This window comes from Bos mutus, chromosome 2, assembly GCF_027580195.1.
Source record: "Bos mutus isolate GX-2022 chromosome 2, NWIPB_WYAK_1.1, whole genome shotgun sequence".
NCBI lineage: Eukaryota > Metazoa > Chordata > Mammalia > Artiodactyla > Bovidae > Bos > Bos mutus.
In genome coordinates this window covers 110,348,327-110,372,197 of record NC_091618.1, presented here as the reverse complement: position 1 = coordinate 110,372,197, position 23,871 = coordinate 110,348,327, and the positions used below count along the sequence as shown (strand labels likewise).

Sequence of the window (23,871 nt, the reverse complement as noted above, 5' to 3'; positions counted from 1 at the left end):
TGAGATCTTCAGAGTCTTCGGAAACATTGCCTTAGGTTTGCGCTAAGGGAGTCACAGAGATTGGTCATGAACTACTACAAAATTACAGAAGACCTAGTTATTATCCAACAGTTACTAGAAAAGCATAGAGAACACCCAACATACAGCCAGACAGAGTAATAGAAGAGCAGATGCTATGTAAGTCTCGGGATTTCCATATATAGGATGTTATGTACAGTATCAGAATTCTTTTATAGATGGTAAAGTTATGCTTAAATCATTATTTTAAGGGCACTCTAATATAATACAAGTCTTACTAATTTCAGTCTTTTCTCTTTGGCTCACAAGTGCACGAAAATACCATAAACAATTTTCAGAACTTACTGCATTAATATATAAATAAGATACATTACAAATGAGAAGAAAATACAAGACACCTCTTTAACATGGTAAATCTCTGAATATAAATAAGCAAATATTTCATTTACCTACAAACAGTCATTGAGATCATTACATATATTCTTCCCCTCCCCCTCCTAAGGACAAACAACAGAAATATGCACAACCTACACAAATTAAACTCGAAATATACAGCAATAGCACACCTGGAACAACGACTCTGCTACTGTTTCCCCCTAACAGGATCCTAACGGGGAGGGCGGGACGCTTGTCACCCAGTGGCTCTTTTTCTCATCCATCATGACTTCAGACGGGAGAAATACTGACGGTGAGGTCGCCTGCCAACAGCATCTTCCTTGGTCCCCAACACACAGCATTTTGAAAAAAACATCTTTTCTGGGGCGGCTGGGCAAGCTGGTTTGCGGCATGTTTGGCCCCTCAGTTACTGAGGAAGAAGGTAAAATGGATTCTCTTGGAGCGGGAGACATGCTGTGATCTATTACCACACTCACTAGACAGACGTGTATTTATAGAGAGAGGTATATATAACTGTACATATATACTGTGTTCCTAATGTGCAACTTTTGAAAAAGAACATTATTTCCGGCTAACTCTAATAAGCTTAAGGAAGGTTTTAACAGTATTCTTCAAGATATTCTGTTTTCCCTCAATGAAATGGCCTATGTGTTTCAGCAACGTATAGAGGTTTGTTCTAGAGTGCGGAGGGGAAAGGGAAGTCCCAGAAACTGATGTACTGTGGGTGGCAGTTACAGATCCTGGCCCAGCCTCTCTATCTCCTCAATGAGGAAGTCAATATCAGATTGGGTAGCGGCTGGGTTGGAGATGACCATCCGGAAGAAGTTGGCCTTGTCCCCCTGAGGCTGGTAGCCAACCATGGTTGTGCCAGATTCCATCATCAGGGCTTTGATCTTTGGGGCCACCTTGTAAGGGAAAACACAAGACAAAACTCAAGGTCGATACGAACACCATGCTCTTTTTCATAATACAACCCATTTCTTAGTTGCAAAAAAAGAGCAACCTGCTTTTCATCATGTATTTACACTCACACAAAGGCAAAGAAGTATTTTACACCCAAGTTTCTTCAATGGCTAGTATCTAATGACTAATTTTTAAATTGACATAAACAGTTGATTTATAAAACTGTGATAGTTTCAGGTGGACAGAAAAGTGATTCAGGTATACACACACACACGTTATTTTTCAGACTCTTCTTCATTATAGATTATTACAAGCTATTGAATATAGCTCCCTGTGCTATACAGCCGGATCTTGTGTTTATTTTATATATAGTAGTGTGTATCTGCTAATCCTAAACTCCTCGTTTGTCTTTTCCGCCTACCCTCTTTCCTCTCTGGTAACCATAAGTTTGTTTTTTATGCTTGTGAGTCTGCTTCTATTTTGTAAGTTCATTTATATAATTTTTTAGATTCCACATATAAGTGATATCATGGGATATTTGCCTTTCTCTGTTTGACTTACCTCACTTAGTATGATAATCTCTAGGTTCATCCATGTGGCTGCAAATGGCATTATTTTATTCTTTTCATAGCTAACTTTCATACCGTTCTCCATAGTGGCTGCACCAATTTACATTTCCACAAACAGTATAGGAAGATTCCCTTTTGTTCACACCCTCTCCAGCACTTATTATTTGTAGGTTTTTTGATGATGGCCACTAATGACTATTTAAGTCTACCCAATCATACGTTCCTACAGAAAGCATTGTGCAACTGAATTTCAAAAGTCAGACACAGGACAATGATAATAAAGTCAAAAAAACAAAAATGAAAAATTCACAGGGGCAACAATACAAATTAAGACTTCCATACAGTAATCCAGCACCTGGAATATTGTCTGGCACATGAACTCTGCTCACCAAATATCTGTTGAATGATTAGATGAGTGAAATAGTACATAAGTTAAATACAAACAACTATAAGTAACATATAAACTAGATATAGAAACCAGTAACTAGAATGAATCAGCATTAGAGTTGACTCAAACTTAGTAAAAGATATTTTAATAGACATGGTTTGGTATGGAAGTTTCAAGGAATATGTATATTATTCAACTGCACAGCACATAACCCCTCTGATGACAAACACCAACCTAATGCAGGGATGCAGTCCCTAGAAATTCCCACTGCATCTGAACCACAGTGGGGACAATTCAGACCCAAGGAGAAGAATATAACAAGATGTCTCTGTATCATCCCAAACCTTTAGCTTTCATTTCTTTCTGTTCAGACAGACCCCTAGAATGAGGATGTTCTGACCAGCCAGAGAAACTGCAGAGGGTTAGAAGAGACAAGGAGAGATTCCATACCCTGTGTAGCTTTTCCCGTCGTTCGGGGCTATCTGGAACACCCCTGAGGCTTTGTGGAATATACCAGAAACAGACGTTCGTATGCTCAGGCTGTAGCGATTTTCACAAACAAGCATGCAAAAAACAAAACAGAAAATTAAGAGAACTTGAGAGAAAGCTGTTCTAACTCCCCACCCCATCCCTCAAAAAGGCTTCATGTTACTTCTATACTTGGGAGAACAAAGCCCGGTTTATCCCATCATATCTGGGAAGAGAGCTATTTCCCATAACCAATTTTCTCGATGATTAAAGTTACCCACCTTTGAACACCGAAATATTAAAAAAAAAAACTACATTTGGATCATTTCAATAAAGGGTATTATCCATCTTGCCATCTTGTAGTGCCTCATATATAGAAGATGCTCACAGCATTGTTAATTTTTTTGGTCCTGAATGTTTTGACTTTATTCTATCAATACTAAACCTTCTCCTGATTACTCAGGATTATCATAATGAACATTGATACTGGTTCTAAAATGTAAGACAGGGCTTACTGAGATGTACTGGATTGTTCAGTGGTCCTTCCCTAAGGACCCTCATGCTTTTTGAGTCCTTCTGCATTCTTGCTACAGTTTTCCAGTTTCCTTCCTAATTGCTGTCTGCCATCACTGTGCCTACCTTTCATGGGTTGGAGACATCACATTCGTCTTAACCTGCTAGTGGAACATTTAAAATAGTGTAAGTGATGAGTGTGAGGCCCCAGAGGTGAAACGCACGAGCACTGTATGATGGATTTGAACAGCTTAGGGCTCTTTCTTGTTCACTTGGCGACTCTCCAGAGTGTTACAAGTAGTTTAGGTGCCTGATAAATAGACTGACTTGAATGCAGGCAGTGTTTTATTACACTGGATTATGAGTGTAATTCCTTCTATTCAGCACTGGCTCCTATTCCAGCTTTCTTTATTCAGCTGTGAGCTCCAATAGGGGAGAGATGGTACCTGTTTTGGTCACTACTCTACAACCAAGCTCCCAGTCTGGGGCAAGACACACAACAGGCACTCAGCCAACAGCAGAATAACAAGCACCTGACTGCGTGCAGTGTGGATCTGAACTCAGGGCAGAGACCATTTTATCTTGCTCTCCTCATAACGAATCTATGTAAAGTACAACTTCATTTTAGGACCAGTCTTGGGAGACAAGGGTCTGGGATCAGTATACCCATCCCACAAGCTTCTTGGAACTGAAGAACACTTTCTCACGGAGGTACAACACCACAATAAGTTCCAAGAATGATACAGGATTCAGACCTGCCAAGGAAAGCCCTCTGGTCTATGAAGGACTGGCTGAGAACTACACCTTTCTGGAAGAGGCGAAGGGGAAAAGTTGTCCCAATGCTACTGGAAGAAACATTTGTGAACACAGAGGGAAGTAAACGAGAGTGCATAGAATGAAAATTCAGAAGCAGCTTCTGGTAATGTGGGACACTACAGCTTCAGAAGCTTCCCTCTGTAATCTTCCCTCAATAGATATTTGATATAGCTAGTCCAGACAGCTTACCTCACCATCAAAAACCATCTCAAATTCTTCTCTGTTTTTAATCTTGGCATAGAGGTATTCAGCCAGTTCCAAGCATTTGTTGATCTGATTTTCAAAGCCCACTGTACCCTGTTTTTTAAAAAAAAAGAAAAGAAAAAAAGAAAGAAAGTCATATTTGTTGGTGAGAATTTGCATTTCCCTGTGATGGCATTGAGAGGGCTTTGCTGTCTTTATCTATCAGAAATATACAGAAGAGTATTCTTGGAGATGGTTAGCAAGAACCATCTCATTGAATGTGTGTGGCTTTCTCACAGCTCTGTATGTGATAACATGTGCCAAATCTCTTTTGAAGGCATTCTAGTCTCTGGGCAGTTATCCTCAACAGGGCTTTTAGATTCTTGCTAGTAATTCACAGCCTGAGCCTGAAGCCCATTTTTGGTTTGCCTTAGGCTGCTGCCACCCAAACTGTCGTCTATGGACATACACTGTAACCAGTTCACGATGAGATGAGTTGAGAAACTGAGATTAAGCAATAAGAAACTTCTATGGCCGTTTGACAGAGTAATTTTACGTCTACTGAATCTCATTTTTAAAATTGATGTTTACATGTGTTCCCCCTCCTGAACCCTCCTCCCTGCTCCCTCACCAGGATCCCACCTTGGTAACCAATTCACTGTGAGCCAAACTTCCGGGAACACATGTATACCTGTGGCGGATTCATTTTGATATATGGCAAAACCAATACAATATTGTAAAGTTAAAAAATAAAATAAAATAAAAATTACTTCATGAAAACATAGACACTAAAAGGTTAAAAACTGATCAACACACCACTCAATAAAATTTTCATAACTTGTTTATAAAAAAATAAAATAAAACTGATGTTTATATTTCATATGGCTTTCTATTTCATTTTTCTAGCAATTCATCTTTATTGTATTGGTCTATGACAGGTTAAAGAAAAACCTAACTGGTTCTTCAGAGAGTTGGAGAAATAGTACTTTGGAACCTACCTTCCCCAGAAGGAAGTCCCGACCAAACACATCCCCCTCACTCCCAGACAGGCTCCCCTCCACATAACATCGTATTACCCCTTTGTGGTGACAGGCAGGCAGGCAGAAGGGGAAGCAGTGGTCTTAGGACATGCCCTGAGACGGCAGTAGCTCCAAGTATTGACAGACTGACTGAGCTTGAGTTTCCAGAGCTAGCGTGGCTGATTAGTGACAGCAGCGCGGGGGGTGTTGAGTGGGTCGGCGTCAACAAGGAGAGCAGATGCACAAGGCTTGTGGGTTGCTAATGCACCTGGGCCAAGCCAACACTGGCAAAGCAGCAGTCATCACAGAGCACGTGCCTGGGCCAGTCTGCCTTCCTCTTGGGAATGAAGCCCACACCAGGATCCCACCTTGGTAACCGAGTCACTGTGAGCCAAACTTCCGGCAGATGGTTCAAGGGGTTATTGTTAGGCAAAACCAAGGCACAAATTACTGAGACAGGCCATGTGGTTATTATATTTCTGAATCATAGGGCTCTTTCTTTTCCTACAATTCATGGCTATTTATATGCTTAAAATACCTGTGATTACTTTGTGGTAGAAATCAAATTCAGACTATTTCTATATCAAGACAAAATGACTTGGTGAGGAAAAACACTAATAATCCATCAAATCCTTCCTACAGAAGAACATTTAACTAGATGTTTGGCTGGAAAACTTTGTTGTTTTGGTATCAGTAGACCTAATCTTGAAACTTACTAAAATTAATTTACAGTAGATAAAGAAAAATGATGGTGGTGATCTAAAGCTGTGAAATCAAAATTGCCTTTACTTGACTACATAAAAATACTTTTGAAACAAATAGTCACATAGTATTCCTTTTCCTCATCCAAAATTTGAGGGAAATTCCAAATGCTTGCTTTTTTTCTTCTAGACATAGAAAAGCAGCCGTAAAGACTGATGAATACAGACACAGCATGCTTCGGTTTAGGATTTCTTAGAATCAAGTATGCATTTTCTAGAAGAGGGTATGAAATAGGTTGTTATTTATATAGAACTTAAAACTGGCATATACATCCCATCATTCGTGACCTCATAAAACAACTCAGGGTTCTGCACAGAAAAATGCAATAATTTTATCTTTATCTCTTTCTCAACATCTGCACTAATAATTTCAGTATCCCTAAGAACTGCTGTGGAAGCCCTTGGCAAAATTTTTAGTGCTTATAAGAGAAAGTTAAAGAAAATGTCATGCTAATTCAAATTGAGACTGAATGGAAAGAGAGAGAATTTGACATAAGGGATAAAGTTATTTCATTCACCAGCAAAGAAAATACAGTTAACTCAATTATCTAGATATTGATTACACACATAATGAATTATCTGTGATACAGCTTTGCCTCTCTTTTGCCAGCCAGCCTGTGCACATTACACTTCTGCTCTATTTGCTGAAGGCCACTCTTCATACCTTTGCTTTCCACATCAGCCAGAACTTGAAGATGTCTACGTGGCGGCCGCACTGAATGGCCTTGTCCCCAGTGTCATAGGAGACATCATACTGCTTGTCCGGCTGGAAGAGGTATCCCGCACACATCTGGTTGCATCCTTGGAGGATACCCTGCCATGAAAATCAACACATGGAAATCTGTATTCTCAGGACAGAAGTGTGGATGGCTTGGAAACAAGGCATGCTGGACTTGGGGTCACATACGACCTTTCTTCTAATATCTCATGAGGACTTGCACTTGTCCTGATGTCCTTCTCTAAAACCACCATTGGAAAAACCGTTGCCCCTTCTCCTCTGTCACTCTACTTGGAAAACTATCTTTTGTCTCAGATGCCAACCATGAGGGCCCACCCTATTGTCCCTCTAAGGGGCATTTGGAAATGTGTGTGACTGTTTCGGGTTATTTCACAGACTGGGAAGTGCTATGGCATTCAGTTGGCAGGAGTTGGGGATATAAACTTCCTATAGAGGGTGGGACGGTCTCATGTGTAGAAGAATCTTCCTTCCCAAAGTGCCCCCTAAAAGGTGTTCCAGTCCATTCCCAGATCATCTATGAAGTTAACAGGCACTCTACTTAGGAGTGGAGTAAGGAGCATCTGCATTTGTGGCTGCCACAGGACAGAGACAGGCTTTGTGAACGCTTCAGTGTGCAAAAGTTTTCCTGAAGGAACAAAACTCTCCAGGGCAGGGTTCCATTATTAGATTCTTAAAGAAGAGAACAGGCTACTAACTCACAGCTTTTTGGTCAACGTTCCTTGTTGCCCTGAGTTGACATTTGTAGTTGTGGTTCTGAGTAATTTGTTTCAGCTCTTGGGGCCACAGACTCACGCTCAGAACCTGAAGTATGTCCCCACCACCTCTTTTCATCCTAAGGTGAGAGGCGGCAGCTCAGCCAATCACTCTCACTTTTGAGAGAAGGAATGTGGGATGAAATAATGCCCTTGTGGTTTCCTCCACTGGCAGGGCCTTGAGCACTGAACAAGGAAGAAGGAATAGTGCAGCAGAGCAAGAGCCAAGGGAAGGTGCTGGGTTAGCTGAAGCCTAATAGACACAGGAGGGAAACAATAGCTGTGGCAGGCCTAGCCAGGCTGTCAGCCTTGTGAGTTCCTCAACAGGTACTGTAAGAAGACCTCCAAGCGTTCCCCTTCTCATGCCTTCTAAAAGGTGTGCAGGCCACTAGCTCATCTCTAGGAAGGACAGACCTTTTCTTTTACAAGAATGGCAGAGCACTGCAGCAGCACACCCATCATCTTGTGAGGGTTCCAGGTGACAGAGTTGGCCCTGAAAGAAGCATATGACACTCTGAGGAGAAGGTGCAGGGGTCAACAAGTGGCAACTGTCCGCTTGAGGAAACCATCACCCCCCACAACTCAAGTCAATGCACGTTTTCAATGCCCAGTCCCCTAAACTGACCTCATACTGGAGTGCATAGCCTTTCCCTTCTCTAGGGGATCTTCCCAACCCAGGGATCAAACCCAGGTCTTCTGCATTGCAGGCAGATTCTTTACCAGCTGAGCCACAAGGGAAGCCCCCTAAACTGATCAATAAGTGGTAAATAAATACTTTGTGGGCAGACTCAGAGTACTAAGTAGCAGACTGCCTCTTCTAAAAAACTGCTATTAATACTAGCTAACATTTATGAAGAGCATTTATTATGTTTCCTGTATACCAAGAGCATTACAGGCATTTTAACAGTGTGGTGTCATGGTTATGAACTCAAGCTTTGAAGCCAGATTACCCAGGTCTGAAACCTGGCTCTGACATTTGCTGGTTTGGGGAAGTTACACAACTCCTTTGTGCCTCAGTTTTCCTGACTGTAAAGTGGGGAGAATAACATCTACCACAACGAATTGAATAAAGTTAGTAAAATGAGTTAGTAGATACAGTGCTAATAACCATGCCTGAAATACTTAATTCTTACAACAACCCTATCATATAACGACTACTGCCACCTCTATTTTAGATGCAGAGAGTGAGGCACAAGAGGGTTCAATATATCACCCAAAGTCACACAGCTGGGAAGTGTTGGAGTCAAGATTCAAATTCAGGGAGTCTAACTGTCAGTCTACTGTTCATAACCTCTCTACTAGACTGCCTGCCTCTAGGCAACAGATTCAGGTTCTTTCTGCCTTCCTTTTCTTATAAATCGGACTGGTGATGCTGACCTACTTGCTTATAAGGTAGTATGAAGGCTGACACACAAAAGCAAGGATCAGCTGGACAATTCTGGACTTGGACTACTTAGTAGCATTGTTTAAATGCTAAATAAACATAATCTTGCCTGTTTAGTCTGCAGTGGTAGTTTAACAAGCATGGTCTCCTAGCAACCGCATCACTCCGTCAGACACAATTAAATGGTTAAGGAGCGCACTAGCTAGGACATTATAGAAACAAACAAGTGTAATGTATGACGATTAAAACTTGGGTAACTCCTTCCCAATGGCCTAGCCCACAGCTGGGCTCTGTGCTTTAATACCTGTGAAGAATGTTTTCCCCAGACATAGCAATTGGCTTGGAATTACACTGCCTCTGCTCTCCCCGGAGCTAAATTCCTGCTGAGAATTTTTAACCTCTTCATCTTGCTTAGATCCAATAGAGGGAAAACAATTTAGTGTATACTTGACTATGGAGTCTATACTGTTGTTCAAAGAGAGGAAAGGCTTGAAGTACCTTCCACCACATGAATAAAGAAAATCTTTATGAAAGAGACTTATGAAAAGTTGTAAGTTGACTCAATGTTATCTCATTAAAAAGCATCAGCATCAAGCCATATTTTACAAGGTAGTGAATTTAATCCATTTTCTCACAGTTATCATGCACTGAACCATTAAACAATTATACATAGATCTCACAAAATATCTGACATTTTTTTTGAATGTCCTAAGGGACTGACGTAAATCATTCTTCGGTGCTACAAGTGGAAAGTAGTAACATATGATGTAGATTCAGTTTCTTTCAGAAGACATACGTGCTTTAAAATGTTAGAAAAGGAAAAGTCTAGTGCAAAATGTTTCAAGTTTTCGCTTGACTCACAGATGGAAAATGGAAATTGCCTGAGAAATTTAAAGTACAGTTGGACCGGCCCATCTACATATAAGATCTTGTCCTCCAAGTTAAGGCTCATATAACTATGCTTCAGCAAGTTACGCTTCATCCACTCACTCAGATATTGGCCCCTCCAAGCTGAAAGGCAGGGGGTGAGGCACAGGAGAGGTAAGAACACTTGGCCCCCTGGAGCGCCTCCCTGACGTCTGCTGCCGGTCCGCCTCTCCACCCTCATCTGCTCTTGCTGCTCTCTCATTGCTCCAGCCACAGTGGCCTCGATGATGGTCCTTCCTCCAGCTTGCCATGAACATCCTTCTTCAGGGCCTTTGTATTTGCCCTTCCCACCACCTGGAACATTCTTCCTGTATTTGTCTTTCTATCTCCATTTATCCCAGAATCTGCTGAAACGCTACCACCCTAGAAGGGCCTCTGACTATCCTGTATAAAATACCACACCTTGGCAGATGAAACATCTCCTTGTTTATGTCCAGTCCACTGGACAGTAAGATTCGGGAGGGGAAATCTTTTCATTGACACCACCTTCCATATCTTGCCTTATTTTTTTTTTAATGTGCCAGGTACACATTTTTAGAAGAGTGCCTGGTGGTTGGGCTGAAGACAGGTACCTGGTTCATGACAGGTGCTCAGTAAATAGTTGCTGAACGAATCATTGAATCTATGTGAGTTCATTCCAGATCAACATTTAGGAGTTAGGTCAAAATCATATTTGGCTTAGAACACCCACTGAATGTGAATGGTAAACAAGAAAATAAGTAAGTAAGGCATGCTGAGTGTCCTGCCCTATCCTCAGTTTAGTGGGAAATGTAAGCTTAGTGAGAAAGAAGAATGAACTAAATCAGCACCTCTTCATGTGCCCTCAACAAACTCTCATTTAGCCTCCAAATGCCCACCCTGGTAAGTCTCTCTTCTCTCCTGCTCAGGCACCTTGCAATCAGTCTGCTGTTGAGCTTATCACAGGGTGTGGTAACTCTTTGTTTGTCTTTCTCTTTTACTAAACTGTGAGCTCACTGAGGCGAAAACTCATTTGACTAGGAAATCCATCATCTTTGATTCCCCAGTGCCTGGCATACAGTAAGTGCTCAATCAGTGCCTGCTGAACAAAAGTGAGCTTCAATAGAATAAGATGTTGGGAATCAGGGCAGACACATCAGTGGACCCAGCACACCATGTGCTGCATGGCCTGGATGGAGGAGGCCCTGTGCTCAGCCCTTACCTCTCGATGCCACTGAGCTTATGGCGGTGCTTCTGGGACATGAGCAGCCCGCCACCCCAGGCAGCCTGTGAGGACAGAGAAAAGAGAGGGAAAGGGACCCTGAGCAACACTGATGAGTCTGAGCCCGGTCACACCACACCTCTAGCAAAACATGATGAGAATGTAAATGGTGAAAAACATGAGCTCCTCTGACAAACAGAACCCACACAGACTGTTCCACCAAGGGCAATTGTACTTATTCATCATTTATCACATCTTCTTCAAAAGTTCCTCCAGATTAATGTCAGGGTCGCCATGCAAGTAATACAGATAAATGGGGCTGAGCCTGTGGAGCTGAGATCCAAGACCTAAAGTGCTCTAGAAAGCCAGGGACACTTGAGATGACCCCCTGGGGGGCTCTGGGAGCAGGAACACACAGGACTAGAGGTTGCCATCTGAGTCTACCCAGAGTAGAACTCTAAGGGCTTCTGAAAACCTTGGAAGGCAGCAGCCCTGGTGGGCTTGGATTTTCCGCAACTGCTCCTTCAAGAGCAGGACATTTTTGCGGGTTCCCTGATGCATGTTGATCAAATAGCCTGGGACACCATGTGACATAAGAACAGACTTTGTAATCACTTGTCCAATATCAGGGCAGATAATCCCATTGTCCACTTGTAAGAAGTTAAACCCATGAGAGAATGGAGAGAGAGAGAGAAAAAAAAAAAACACAGTCACACATGTGAAAATCTACCTCTTATGCTCCTAGGAAATGGAACAAAATCTCTTAATTGATACCACCTTCCATATACAGCCTTATTTTTCCTACATGTACCAGATATGCCTGTCTTTTCTTTTCGTTCCTTCCTTTCTTTTTAAGAAAAGTGTCATAGATGGTTGGACTGAAGGCAGACAGCTGAGTGTCCATATTCAGATTCATGGCCAATTTCTACACATTGTATCTTACATTTTTTTCCCCTTTGAAATCAGTTGTATTTTACTCTACAGCCATTTGTTCAGAAGCTTTCTGGGAAAGTGATAGAGTTGAACTTGTAGGTTGAACCATAGAAGACAGAAATTGGCCAGGAAGGACTGAATAAGCCCAGGGCACCGACAGGCCTGGGTGTACGCCTGTCATGAACAGCCTGCTGGGGACAAAAGAAATGTGGTGGGGAGAGAGGCTATGGGAGAAGCTAGAGGAAAATCATAAAGCAGAGCTGCTTCTACCCCTCTAAGGGCCCAGGCCACTCTGAGTTACAGCACTTACATCGACATGCAGCCAAAGGTTGTATTTCTCACATATATCTGCAATCTCCTGTATCGGATCAAAAGCGCCATAAACAGTGGTGCCAGCAGTTGCATTGACGTAGAGAGGGACGTAACCCTATAAGAAGGACAGGCTGATTAGTCTTTCTAACCTCCCTCCTTTCCACACAACGAACTGCAGTAGCATTCATTTCCAACAGAGATCAGCTAAGCTGGTGTGTATCTGATACTATATGTGGGACTACTCTCCGTTGGTGCATTCACTCATTCCTTCATTTATTCAACCAATATTTTTAGTGACATTCATGTGCCAGGCCCTGCTGAGGATGCTGGGAACACAGCAGTGAGCACAAAAGACAAAGACTTCTGTCTTCGTGGAGTCTGCACTTTAATGGTGAGTGACTGACAATTAACAAATTTAAATAAGAAAAATAAATAGTATGTTTAAGAGTGACAAGTTCTATGGCAAACAATAAAGCAAGAAAAAGTCACAATAAATGTCTGGAGTGATGGCGGGTATCTGAATGCCATCTGGACAATACTACATTTTAGAACCTGTGCTGTTCTAAGTGTATTGATGTAATAATAGTATGGAAGCATTGTTTGGTTATTGAAAACAGATCTATGCACTATTTCCTTAAGGATAGATACAGTAAAATTTTGGTGTGAACAAGAAATAAATGAGAAAGCAGAGTAATAGAGCTCAGACAGGCTTGGGAAAGTCTGTGAATCCTAGGAGATCCTCCTCTCCCTTTGCTCAGTCCTCGCGACATTTCTATTTCCTCTGCTGCTGCTGCTGCTGCTGCTGCTAAGTCACTTCAGTCGTGTCCGACTCTGTGTGACCCCATAGATGGCAGCCCACCAGGCTCCCCCATCCCTGGGATTCTCCAGGCAAGAACACTGGAGTGGATTGCCATTTCCTTCTCCAGTGCATGAAAGTGAAAAGTGAAAGTGAAGTCGCTCAGTCGTGTCCGACTCTTCGCGACCCCATGGACTGGAGCCTGCCAGGCTCCTCCATCCATGGGATTTTCCAGACAAGAGTACTGGAGTGGGGTGCCATCACCTTCTCCGAATGCCTCTGCTGAGACCCAGGCAAACAACCACAGTTAGAGAAAGAGGTACAAGAATGTAACCAAAACAACTAAGAGTTGGTAAATGGCCTGACAGCTGCCTGGCAGTGCCTAGTGATATATCTGTTCTGTGTGATTTTTCTGTTTAATAGAACTTATTGAGGCTGAATTCACCAATTATCATGGGCCATCTGCCAGAGCATGGAAGCAATTTGCTAAATAGAATCCTAACCTTAAATAATATTTGTTAAAATGAGATTACACCTAACAAATAGCATGTAAAAAAACCTCAATTAGGCTGTATCTTTGTGAGACTTGGATAATGGATTTATTGAAGTACATCAAACTAATCATTTTGCACAATGAATATAGAACCAGTGGATTAATGACTGAATTTCTCATTTTTCAAAATTAAAAAATTGATACTTTGTAGACACAGCTTTAAAGCCAAGTCATCACACAGGCTAAAAATAAGCAAACATCTGAGAAAAGAATTTTAGAAACACAATAAAATTATCTCATATCATCAAAGACTTTTATTGTCAGAGGCAGAAAGATTATTTTTAAAAATCTGTATTCACCAGTATTTAGATACATCATAGAGTACATACCTTTTGCTTGGCTTCAAGAATTTTTGTCTCTAAATCAGCTGGAATTATCTTCCCCCTGTAATTATAATAAAAGGAGAGAAATTAAAATGAAGAATCAATGAGATTGCACATGGAAAAAAACTTCAGCAGCAGCAAAAAGTAATTTAATCGGATATTTTCAACAGACCATTAGCAGCTTGGCACACTGTACTGAGTCAGTTCTTAAGCACAATAAAACAAATTTAACAGATGAGCACATTTAATACATCAAGAAGCTAATATTCACTCTCCCCTGCCTACCTTTCATTGCACTTTATCAAAATCACATTGTCGGTTCCAAAGCCAAGTGCAGCCCCAGCTTTCTTTATGGAATAGTGACTCTGCAACAAACAGAAGCCGGACATTAGATGTTAGAGAGTTCCTTGGAAAACACCACAGTCCATGAGCAAGTGCACCCAACTCACGTGTTCTGAGGTGAAGAGGACAAGCTTGGGCACAGCCGCCATACCCTTGGTCTTAACTTCCGGGAAGTACTTGAAGCGAGCAGCCATGATGCTGTACATGTTGGATATGGCTCCCCCTATCGTCAAGAAGACACAGTAGGAGCTGTTGGGACGCCCTCGTTACTGTTTTTAACAACAAAGGCTGATGTGGTATCTTAAGAGACAAGGGAAGTCAGAAAGGGGAAGGAAAATATCCTGATAGGTTTTGCTGGCTTCCCTATTGCCAGAGCTTCCCTCTGGTCCCTTTGCCTGGAAATACAAATAATCACATTCATTAACAAAGCCATGAAGGCAATTTGGCTGCAGATGATTCATTTACTCTGGTGCCCGTCCCACCTGAAGCCTAGACAGCAATGTAAGAGATGGCAGCAGCAGCGGCTGCAGAGATAGTTGAGTTACAACCTTCCTGCTCCTACATTCTGCTCAGACTATTTACTGGACAAAGATGAATCTTTTCTCTGAGCCAGAAAGACAGAGAAAGAGAGAGTAACAGAGCCTATGGAAGCAGTGACACTGCCTGGGTACCGTCTTGAAAGAACAGCCCAACTGAGTTATTGAGTCATTTAGGAGAACTCCAAGTGTATTAAAATAAGACCAAACTCATATTTACTTAAGTCAAGATGCAAGGAGAACTGAGCTCATCAGGTATGTCTGGACAACAAACGATGAGCCATGTTTGCATTAGTTACCTATTATTAAATGGCAAATTCTGTGGATGAATTGCCTGGACAATTGCAATTTTTATTTCTCTTCTTTTCCTCATAGTGGCTCAGATGGTAGAGAATCTGCCTGCAATGCAGGAGACCCAGGTTCAGTTCCTGAGTCAGGAAGATTTCCCTGGAGAAGGGAATGGCAATCCACTCCAGTACTCTTGCCTGGAAAATTCCATGGACAGAGGAGCCTGGCAGGCTACAGTCCATGGGGTCGCAAACAGCCGGACACGACTGAGTGACTAAGCACAAGCACAGCATATACAATCACGCTGTCTCTGACACCGCTCCAAACTCCCTCCTACTTATAAAATTATCTGTCCTTGTTTTAAAGATTCTTATTGTATCTATACTGAACTACAGATTTAAAGTAAATATACTATTTTGGCCAAAATTGATCAAGCCACTGATAATCTTGATTCCCTAATCCCCAGCTTAATCAAACTGCTGTCATCAGACCAGAGTTGTTTAGCACGGTTTAGACACAGCCTTTGTCAGTTTGTACAGGTTTAGAACAGCCTTTGGTTGGTTAGAACACAAAGAATGTAGTGTTCTTGCTAGCCTTTGCTCTGACAAAGAAGGCAGAACTATTGAAAAATCATATTTTTCAGGTCATTGTTCTCCTACAAACTCACTTTGTGTTTAGTGTTCTCAAAGATCCTAAGGATCCATACTGCAAACCTTGAGGAGAGTCTGGAAAAGAGAACAGAAACCTACCAGGAGAAAATATCCCATCACCATCTTTACTTGACCATCCAACTATCTCTCTCATCTTCTTAAGTGTAATTTGCTCCATGAGGACAAACACTGGTGCAATTTCGTATGTAAACCTGGAAAGGTGGTGAAAAAAAAAATGAAAATAAAGAAGTCAAATCACTTATTTGGAGAACACAGATCACTGGTTTAGTTTTGTACTTGGGTTTGAAAAAAAGATGTTCAAAACCACTAAAACAATTCATTTCCTAGTAGGGTATTGAGTCACTAATCACAAAATATCAGAAACCAGCCTGGGTTACTGAGAGTGGTGGTGGAAATACCTGCTCTGTGATTCTTTAGCAACAAAATAGACTTTCATCTGAAAGGAATGTCTTAGGTGTGGTCCACCCAGAGAAATAGAAGGAAATAAAATGACTTTTCTGGGTTCCTTTCACTTCTAAGAGCATAGGATGATGGAAATGCTAATTGAAAAAATATTCTAAGTTCTGTATAAAATCTGTTTGCAACATTTTTTAAAAAGAGACTGCCAATTTCATACTTGTAGAATCTATAAAACCCAGAACCAAAGTTTATCTTTTAAGAACAATGTAAACATCCGAAAGCTAACCATGAAGCTAATTGGAAATATTGACCATATTTTAAAGATCTCAATATAATTATCTACATAGTTTTTTACTGATGATCCCTAAGGACAGTTAGGTTTCTATAACTCTCTGAAGTCAATACCTGTCAAGAATAATTACAAGTGATGATTTCTAATGACTAATTACCAAAACACCAAGAAGAATGTCAACTGGCACACAGCTGACTGAGGGCATCAGATATACTGGTAGGTTAGCTTTGACTTCTTATTTAAAGGTAGAAAGCCATGCTCTTCTCAAAGCAATTCAAACACAAGCACAGTGTAGTGAGTAGTCATTGAAACAAGATCATGGTACCAAGGCATAGGGCTTAAAAGAAATCAAAGAAGGTCAGTCTGTAGAAAATTAAGCCAGAAAAAAAAAAAGATATTTACTGTGAGGCTTTTTGTCTTTCTTCTTTTTGCTTGGCCTTCTTAAGCATTGGAGTTTGTGGGCTCAGCTCAGGCCATGCTCCCTGAAGAGAGATTCCTAGATTGACTCAGCCAAATGATAAGGGGATATTTTATCCCTGGTTAGGGTATTCAGGCTGAATGCCAATGCTGAGGACTAATGAGAATTTTTGCTAGCTTAATGATTTAGAAAAGCTGTTTGCAAGAATGAGATAGCAATGGTTGTACAAAGACACAGGTGAAGATGCTAAGTTTTAAACATGGAGAAAAATTAAACAATCCAATTAATCACATGGTGGTAAAAGAGGACAAAAAGATCCTGCAGGATTCTCAGGGTATATCTCTTGGAGGAAGAATTCTGTTTTCAAAAAGAATATGTCTGTTTTCCTTGGGAGGACCCTTGAAATTTAGGAGGAAGACCCTTGGAAATCATGTGTTCAGTTACCATCACCTCTGGAGGTCACAATCATGCTTTGGTTCTGCTCTGAGCCCCATCACCGTAGCAACCAACACTCCCTCATGTCTGATGGCCTGATAAAGGAAGAAGAAGAGAAGGATTCCTGATTTAGCCTGTGCTGCTGAGTGTACCAAGGGGCAAACTCATGATGTGGTTCTATCCATTCTTGAACAAATGCGTTATAAACAGTGCCACCAATTGTTGGCAAAAATGTATGCATGGTAAAGAGGTACTGGTGGCCAGCTGTGTGCTGGAGTCTCAGAGTACCAAATGAGAAGGCTCTCTAGGGTAAGGCAAGGAATCAGTGGAATCATATACCATAATATCAGAACCTTGTCAAGGACTGGATGAAAGCTGGACCAGAACCAAGTCAGTGCAGGAACCACAGGGGGAAGGGAGAAAGGATGGTGTGGAAGACCAGAGGGTTGGTCCACTTCATGATTTGAATCAATTTAGGCCCCAGATTTGCATGAACTAGTCTTACCAGGAATATGACCATTACTCTCAGGATCAGGAGGAAGAATCTAGAGAGTTCGATCATGAGACCATCTGATCTCATCAACCTCAGGTTCCTTATTTATGCCAGGTTCCTTTTTTATTCCAAAAGCTTTAGTTCTGTTCAATAACTAGCTAATGAATGAATGACTATTCTCTGCCAAGTGGCTTTTTATATACTGAGGAGACAAAGTTGTCACAAGACACCATTCCCAGTCTTGAGGAAGAAGTTTACTAGGATGAATCCAGCATCTTGGCCTTAGCTTCATCCTATTTGACAGCCCTTGCCTGGGTCTGAAGGACTAGTTTAACCCCACAGCTAACACCGAAACTTACTCTGATTCATGATCTTAGTCCTGACATCCCCTCCTGGAAGCTGGTAGCTTGCCCCATGGTTGTCGATCCTCAGCCAGGCCTGTCACATGGGCTGACATGGCGTCCCCATTCTTGACACTCCCTCTGAACTTGCTTTCTCATCCGGGCCATGTTTACAACTGGGAGTTTGCTTGCACCCAAAGCCTCAGAGAAGACTGTGAAGTTCAGCCTAGAGCAGTGGTTCTTAACTGAGATCATGGATACTCTTAGGACTTCCAGGAAAGCTACAGTCCCTCTCTCCAGGAAGGCAACGAGGATACACACATCACTGTGTATACACTTGGAAGAGACTCTGCTCTTGCAGCCAGGACTCCAGGTTTGGTAACCCTTTCCGTAAATGACAGATGAAAGTGGATAAAGTCAAGAGATCAAAGGTCAAATATGGATTCAGAAGAAGCTGGTTAGGTGCCAAAGTCATAGTACAGGATGATATTTCAGAATCAGGGGATAAGAAGCTAAACCTGCCAAAAGCTCTAGGTTGAAGCATAAGAACACAGGACACAGGATTCAAAGTAAGGATTTAAAAACAGTATGATTTTGACATTCAGGAGTGACACTAAAGGAGAGTTTCTATATTCTGAGTAGGGGAGTGAGTCAGCCTGTTTTAGTAGTTCAACTCACCTTCCCAGTGGGTTTAACTCTGAACCAAGGCAAACTGATTGTTAAGCTGATTTTCTCTGGTGGCAGAATCTGCCAGTTGCTAACCAATATAAAAATTTCCCTTACTTCATTCAATTTTATCTGGGGTTGCAATTCATTCAGATCAAAGACTATTTTCTATCTTCTCTAGGTGTGACCATGGGATTAAGTTCTGGCTAAAGAGATGCTATGAGAAATGTCATATGGAGCTTCTGAGAAGGTTCTTGGAAGGAAAGAGTGTGTTTCCCTTTTGCCCTTCCTCCCTCTTTTCTTTCTTTCCTTCCTTTGTCCTTCCTTCCTCTGCCTGCACTCCTTTATGAGATCTAGAGCATATAAGTGATGGCTAGAACTCCACTAGCTAGCTTGCACCATGAAGGTGAGGATACTGAAGATGAGAGCCACATGCCTCAGTATGGATCAGAAAGGCACAAGGACGCTGCATCTTGGTGACTGCTAAGACAGGAACTATTTTAATGAGAGGAAGAAATAATTTTCTATGTTGACTCACTAACTTGACACTCCTCTTAGATTTTATCCTCCTTTTGGATAGAGTGGTTACCTTAAAAGTGGTTACACACCTGAGGGGGAGCTTAGTGAGCTCCTCTGATGTTCAGAGATGATGAGAGACAGAAAGAAAAGAGCTGGAAGGTTGAAGGGAGGAGGGGTTGCAGATGTGGAACAGTGACCTGTGGGGTGGCTGCCTTTCCTGGGTGTGTGCATTGTAACTTGTATGCAATGGGCACTTAACCCTGGCATCCTGGTTAGTCTTCAGAACTACTCTGTAAGATGGATATAATTCTTCTTCATTTTTTTTTTCTGAAGAAGAAACTGAGGTTCAGAGAAATTCAGTGAGTTGTTCCAAGATCTCATGTTTAGGGTGTTTTCCAGCCTGAATTCCAAGTCCTTTACATCAGAGCTGCTTTTCTATGACAAACGAGGAACTACTCACTACAGGCTCCTTTGTAACAACCTGCCTACTAGTATAAAGTGACGGATAACCCGCACAGAAAATTCCATCTGTGTAATTTTTATGAAAATAAAGTGCTAGAGACTTGAAATCATAACCTCATAACAAAGGGCTGTGATAGATCTTGCCACTGGGATTATGTATTGTCATCAGGTCCTTGAAGGCAGGCTGTTGTTTACACCCGGGCACTGCTCTACCTGCACAGTTGTGACCAGTGGCCATGTTTTGGAAGAAAAGAGCTGTATATGCTGTGGCCAACTACACACTGGTGATGTTTTCTCTGAATCTTCACTGAGTCCTTTGCTTGGAAGAATATATCTCCAAGCTGAATGCACAGGAAGGTGTGAAAGCATAAACATGAATGTTCCTTCTGTTCTAACCATCAGGTGCCTTATACTTTGTCACCGGGATGGAAACATTGGATGGTTCTTTTAAAGAGACTATACTGAGGAATGTAGTTATTATTCTGTATTTCCAGTGCCACCCAAACTCAATGAATATTGCAGATCAAAAAATGAGTATATCCCTAATTAAATCCTACTCAGTCAGAAAAGACCTTTTTGCCATTCTTTCCTAAACTTATTTTGAACACTGTTCCCAGTTGGAGAAGGTACTGTCACAAGGGAGCCAATTTCTACACAAGCTCCTGACAGTGCTGCCACATTTCATGGTCTTCCAGGGGAACTGGCTTAGAACAATTTCTAGATAATAGTTATTACTTCTTCAGACAATGCCTTGTCTTGAGAACTGACAGAAACGATTTCACAATTGTAAATAACCTTTGCGATCGATCTGTTGGAATCGGATCATATTTTATAAATATCCACTGTTCAGTACAGCTGCAATTACTATGTGCCATTTAGTTGGACTGGCCTTGACCTCAGATGGCTGGGCAATATTTTAGCATTTCATGGCTGAGCTAAGGAAAGAGTAAGGGACTTTGATTTTATGAACACATACCAAAAAAAAAAAAAAAAAGAATTTGTGAGATCGCCTTGGTTAAAGGAAAGCCTTTTAGGAGAATATGTGGTCCTAAATGGTTCAACAGGGTGAATTTCTTTTATTTACCTTGAGATTGAGCTATATATATATATATTAGGAGATCACAGCCAAGAGGCCTACAGAACACACATTTAAAGACACTGAGAAAATTCGGTGCTTATATATAATTAAGGGTCCTTGGGCCTTAATGTGTATATACCTTTTACTCTATTTTTCTCATTTATTTTCTAAATACTTAAGTTTCTTTTAAAAAGCTAAACTTTCTAATTAAAATAATTCCTTACTGTGAGATGTTCAATTAAGCATTAGCATCTTTTTCAAGTTATAATTAATATATTATGATGTCTATGTTTGCTGATATGTTTTTTTATCTCACAAACCACAAAGATTATAAAGACTGGAAGAGGAGGTTTTGTTGAGGAGATCATACAGGTGATTGTATCTTTGACCCGAATTCCTCCCAGTTCTCCAGAGCCTCAGTGATCCAACACGGACAATCCATGAAGTTAAACTTGATTTACAAGCAGGGAGCAGGAAAACCATTTTGCTTTTCAATCAATTTAATCTTTTATGCCTTTTAGCACTAATGGCCTTGGTTATCACATTTGCTTTTTAAATTTTGTCATTGTTTTAAATGAATAAACAAAGAAGGAATCCTTAATTAATAGAAATTTTTCTGAATGTAGTTAAGTATTTTGAGTCACATCATTAAACAGCTTTGGAACACACACAAATCAATATAAGTTTAAAATGCCCTTTCAGGCTTTGTGGCTGGTAGTAGTTTATTTAAGAAAAATAGAATACCTAGAACTTTAATAACTTACATTCTATCTTGATGTCAAATGAAATTTATCTTTTTAAATAATACCACTCTTTAAGCTAAATTTAATTTTCAAGCCTACTTTACCACAAACTTAAAAAGTAGATAGTTATTTTCCAAATATTTCTAGTGACTAAAATCCATATAACTCTTATAAAGTCACTTAAAAATTGTTGCAATAACCATATTATTTCCCTCTGGATACTTTCATAGAATGTAGTACCATTGTCTGGATATACAGAGAGTGGTAAACATTATCATAAAGTTAAAGAAAAGACAGTACTCAGTAGGTTATGATGACTTTCCATCAACTAGTAGTCTGTCCTTGTCTTCAGAGAGGGCATGTGCATGTAAGAATAAACTGTAGGGTGATTACCAGAAGAGTACCCAAATATTACTTGCACACACACCCCTCATACCCACCAGGACTTTAGATCAGTTTCAAATAAATTTACAAGAACTTAGAAGCAAAGGCTTTGGAAGACTTTGGCTTTGCCTACTTAAATAAATATGAAAAAAATTTCACATTCAGAAAAACAATCAATTATTTTGAAAGGAACATATAATTCCTTTCAAAGCAATATATAATTCCTTTCAAAGGACTATCACTACATGAATTGTTTTAGAATTTCTGGTTCAGCATAGGCTGATCAAATTGGTTTGTGGCTTTACAGTCCCCTTTAATTTTGAAGAAAATATGACTTAAATGATAAGGAGCAATATCCTTGGGTGGGAAAATGGACCAAGATTGTACCCCAAAACATGACTTCTTTAAACATATCACTAAGAAATGCTAAGTCTTTTAACATGAAGTTTCACACTAAACTTTAAAAGTTAGAGTTATTACTTCTTATGACCATGTTCTTATTAAACTGCATTATTCAATTAAAATATAGTTTATCAACCATCCATCATTAATTCAGAACTGTGATAAACCTAAGATTTTAAGAGAAAAGACGACGAAGGCAAATGTCATAAAAATTTTTATAGAACCATTGGAATTGGACTTTTACCCCAACAAGCCATATTCAGACAACATGGTTGCTTACATGAAAATAATATGTGGGACTTACATATTGGTATTGGCAGTTGATGTCAGCCACTCGCCAGCTAAACCAATGATATCCAATCCTGTGGAGAGCTGGTTGAAAAATCGTGGATGACCTAAAGAGGTGAGTAACAGACAAGTATCAAGGCATACTCAGATTTTTCACTCTGTCTTCAATTCAAAAGTTCCACTCCACTATGCCACAGTGATGGGACCTCCATCCCAATGGCCTAATAGGGTTGCCCAAGAATACTGAAGGAAGGGGAGGTTGACCCACACTTTATCAACATTTAGCACTGAAGATGGCTCTCAAACTCATGTTTCTAAAGCATAATGCTTTTAAATTAAAAATCCAATGTCATAAAAAGAAAAATCTGTCCAGTATCTTATTTGTTGATTTCCAGATGAGCTCTGCTGCTGTGTTTTTAAAAAAAAAAAAAAAAAAAACAAATCTGGATGTGGTGGTCAAATTTTTCTCCATAAATATTTCAATTTTTAATTTAACATCTCAAGCTTTTAATACCCAAGTCAAGGTATACTCATGGAGAAGAAGAGGCTGCAGGCCTCAGAGGGGGCCTGTGCCTGTGCAGAGCTGATGCCAGCTCTGTGGCTGGTGCCAAGGCATGCCATCACTCTCTGGGCCTCTGTGTCAGTCCAAAATGATGTCAGGCACTGGTGTATTTTGCCCACATATAGTTGGATGACTGTTAAACTACATATGTTGCTGAGGTGACCTGGCATCTGCTCTGTGAAACAGGGGCAGACACAGCCTCATTCATTCACTGACTTGTTGGTAGAATAATTTACATTATTATATAACTTAAAAGCCATTTTCAACCCACCACATGCTTTATCAGGCTTTGTTCTCGCCAACGGCAAATTCAGGATTATTGCCAAATTTTGGCCAATTTGGTGTTCATGGGAAAACTCAACCCCACACAGCAGGTTTGGCTGTCATGAAGGAGCCATTGCAATAGATTACCTAGGGGTGTCTGACAGAGAACTGGTGTTAGAAAGATGTGCTGACTGCTGTGTTTCCAGCAGAAATTGCTTGTGCTTCTGAAATAACTGTCAGAGAGCTAATGTTGGAATGTTCCTGATCTGAGTCCTTCTCTTTGAAAGTCTGCCCTTCCCTCCATGTGACGAGGACTCATTCAGAACATCTGGACTAGGACTTCTTATAGCAGAAT

At 40.7% G+C, this 23,871-nt stretch overlaps 1 protein-coding gene across 2 annotated transcripts in view; it reads right to left on the bottom strand.

The window, feature by feature from the left end:
* Positions 1 to 1,145: 1,145 nt before the first annotated feature.
* GAD1 (glutamate decarboxylase 1) overlaps positions 1,146 to 23,871 on the bottom strand; it is a 36,103-nt gene continuing 13,377 nt past the window's right edge. The window contains exons 5-16 of one of the 2 annotated variants that reach the window (XM_005887585.3): positions 22,707 to 22,797; positions 15,849 to 15,961; positions 14,383 to 14,498; positions 14,219 to 14,298; positions 13,940 to 13,994; positions 12,260 to 12,376; positions 11,017 to 11,081; positions 7,940 to 8,018; positions 6,699 to 6,848; positions 4,261 to 4,368; positions 2,725 to 2,814; positions 1,146 to 1,319 (exon numbers count right to left, since the gene is read on the bottom strand). In XM_005887585.3, coding sequence (XP_005887647.1) covers positions 1,146 to 1,319; positions 2,725 to 2,814; positions 4,261 to 4,368; positions 6,699 to 6,848; positions 7,940 to 8,018; positions 11,017 to 11,081; positions 12,260 to 12,376; positions 13,940 to 13,994; positions 14,219 to 14,298; positions 14,383 to 14,498; positions 15,849 to 15,961; positions 22,707 to 22,797 — 1,238 coding nt within the window. Of the gene's footprint in view, positions 1,320 to 2,724; positions 2,815 to 4,260; positions 4,369 to 6,698; positions 6,849 to 7,939; positions 8,019 to 11,016; positions 11,082 to 12,259; positions 12,377 to 13,939; positions 13,995 to 14,218; positions 14,299 to 14,382; positions 14,499 to 15,848; positions 15,962 to 17,372; positions 17,410 to 22,706; positions 22,798 to 23,871 lie in introns of those variants that run through there. The other variant, XM_005887586.2, reaches the window with a different exon arrangement.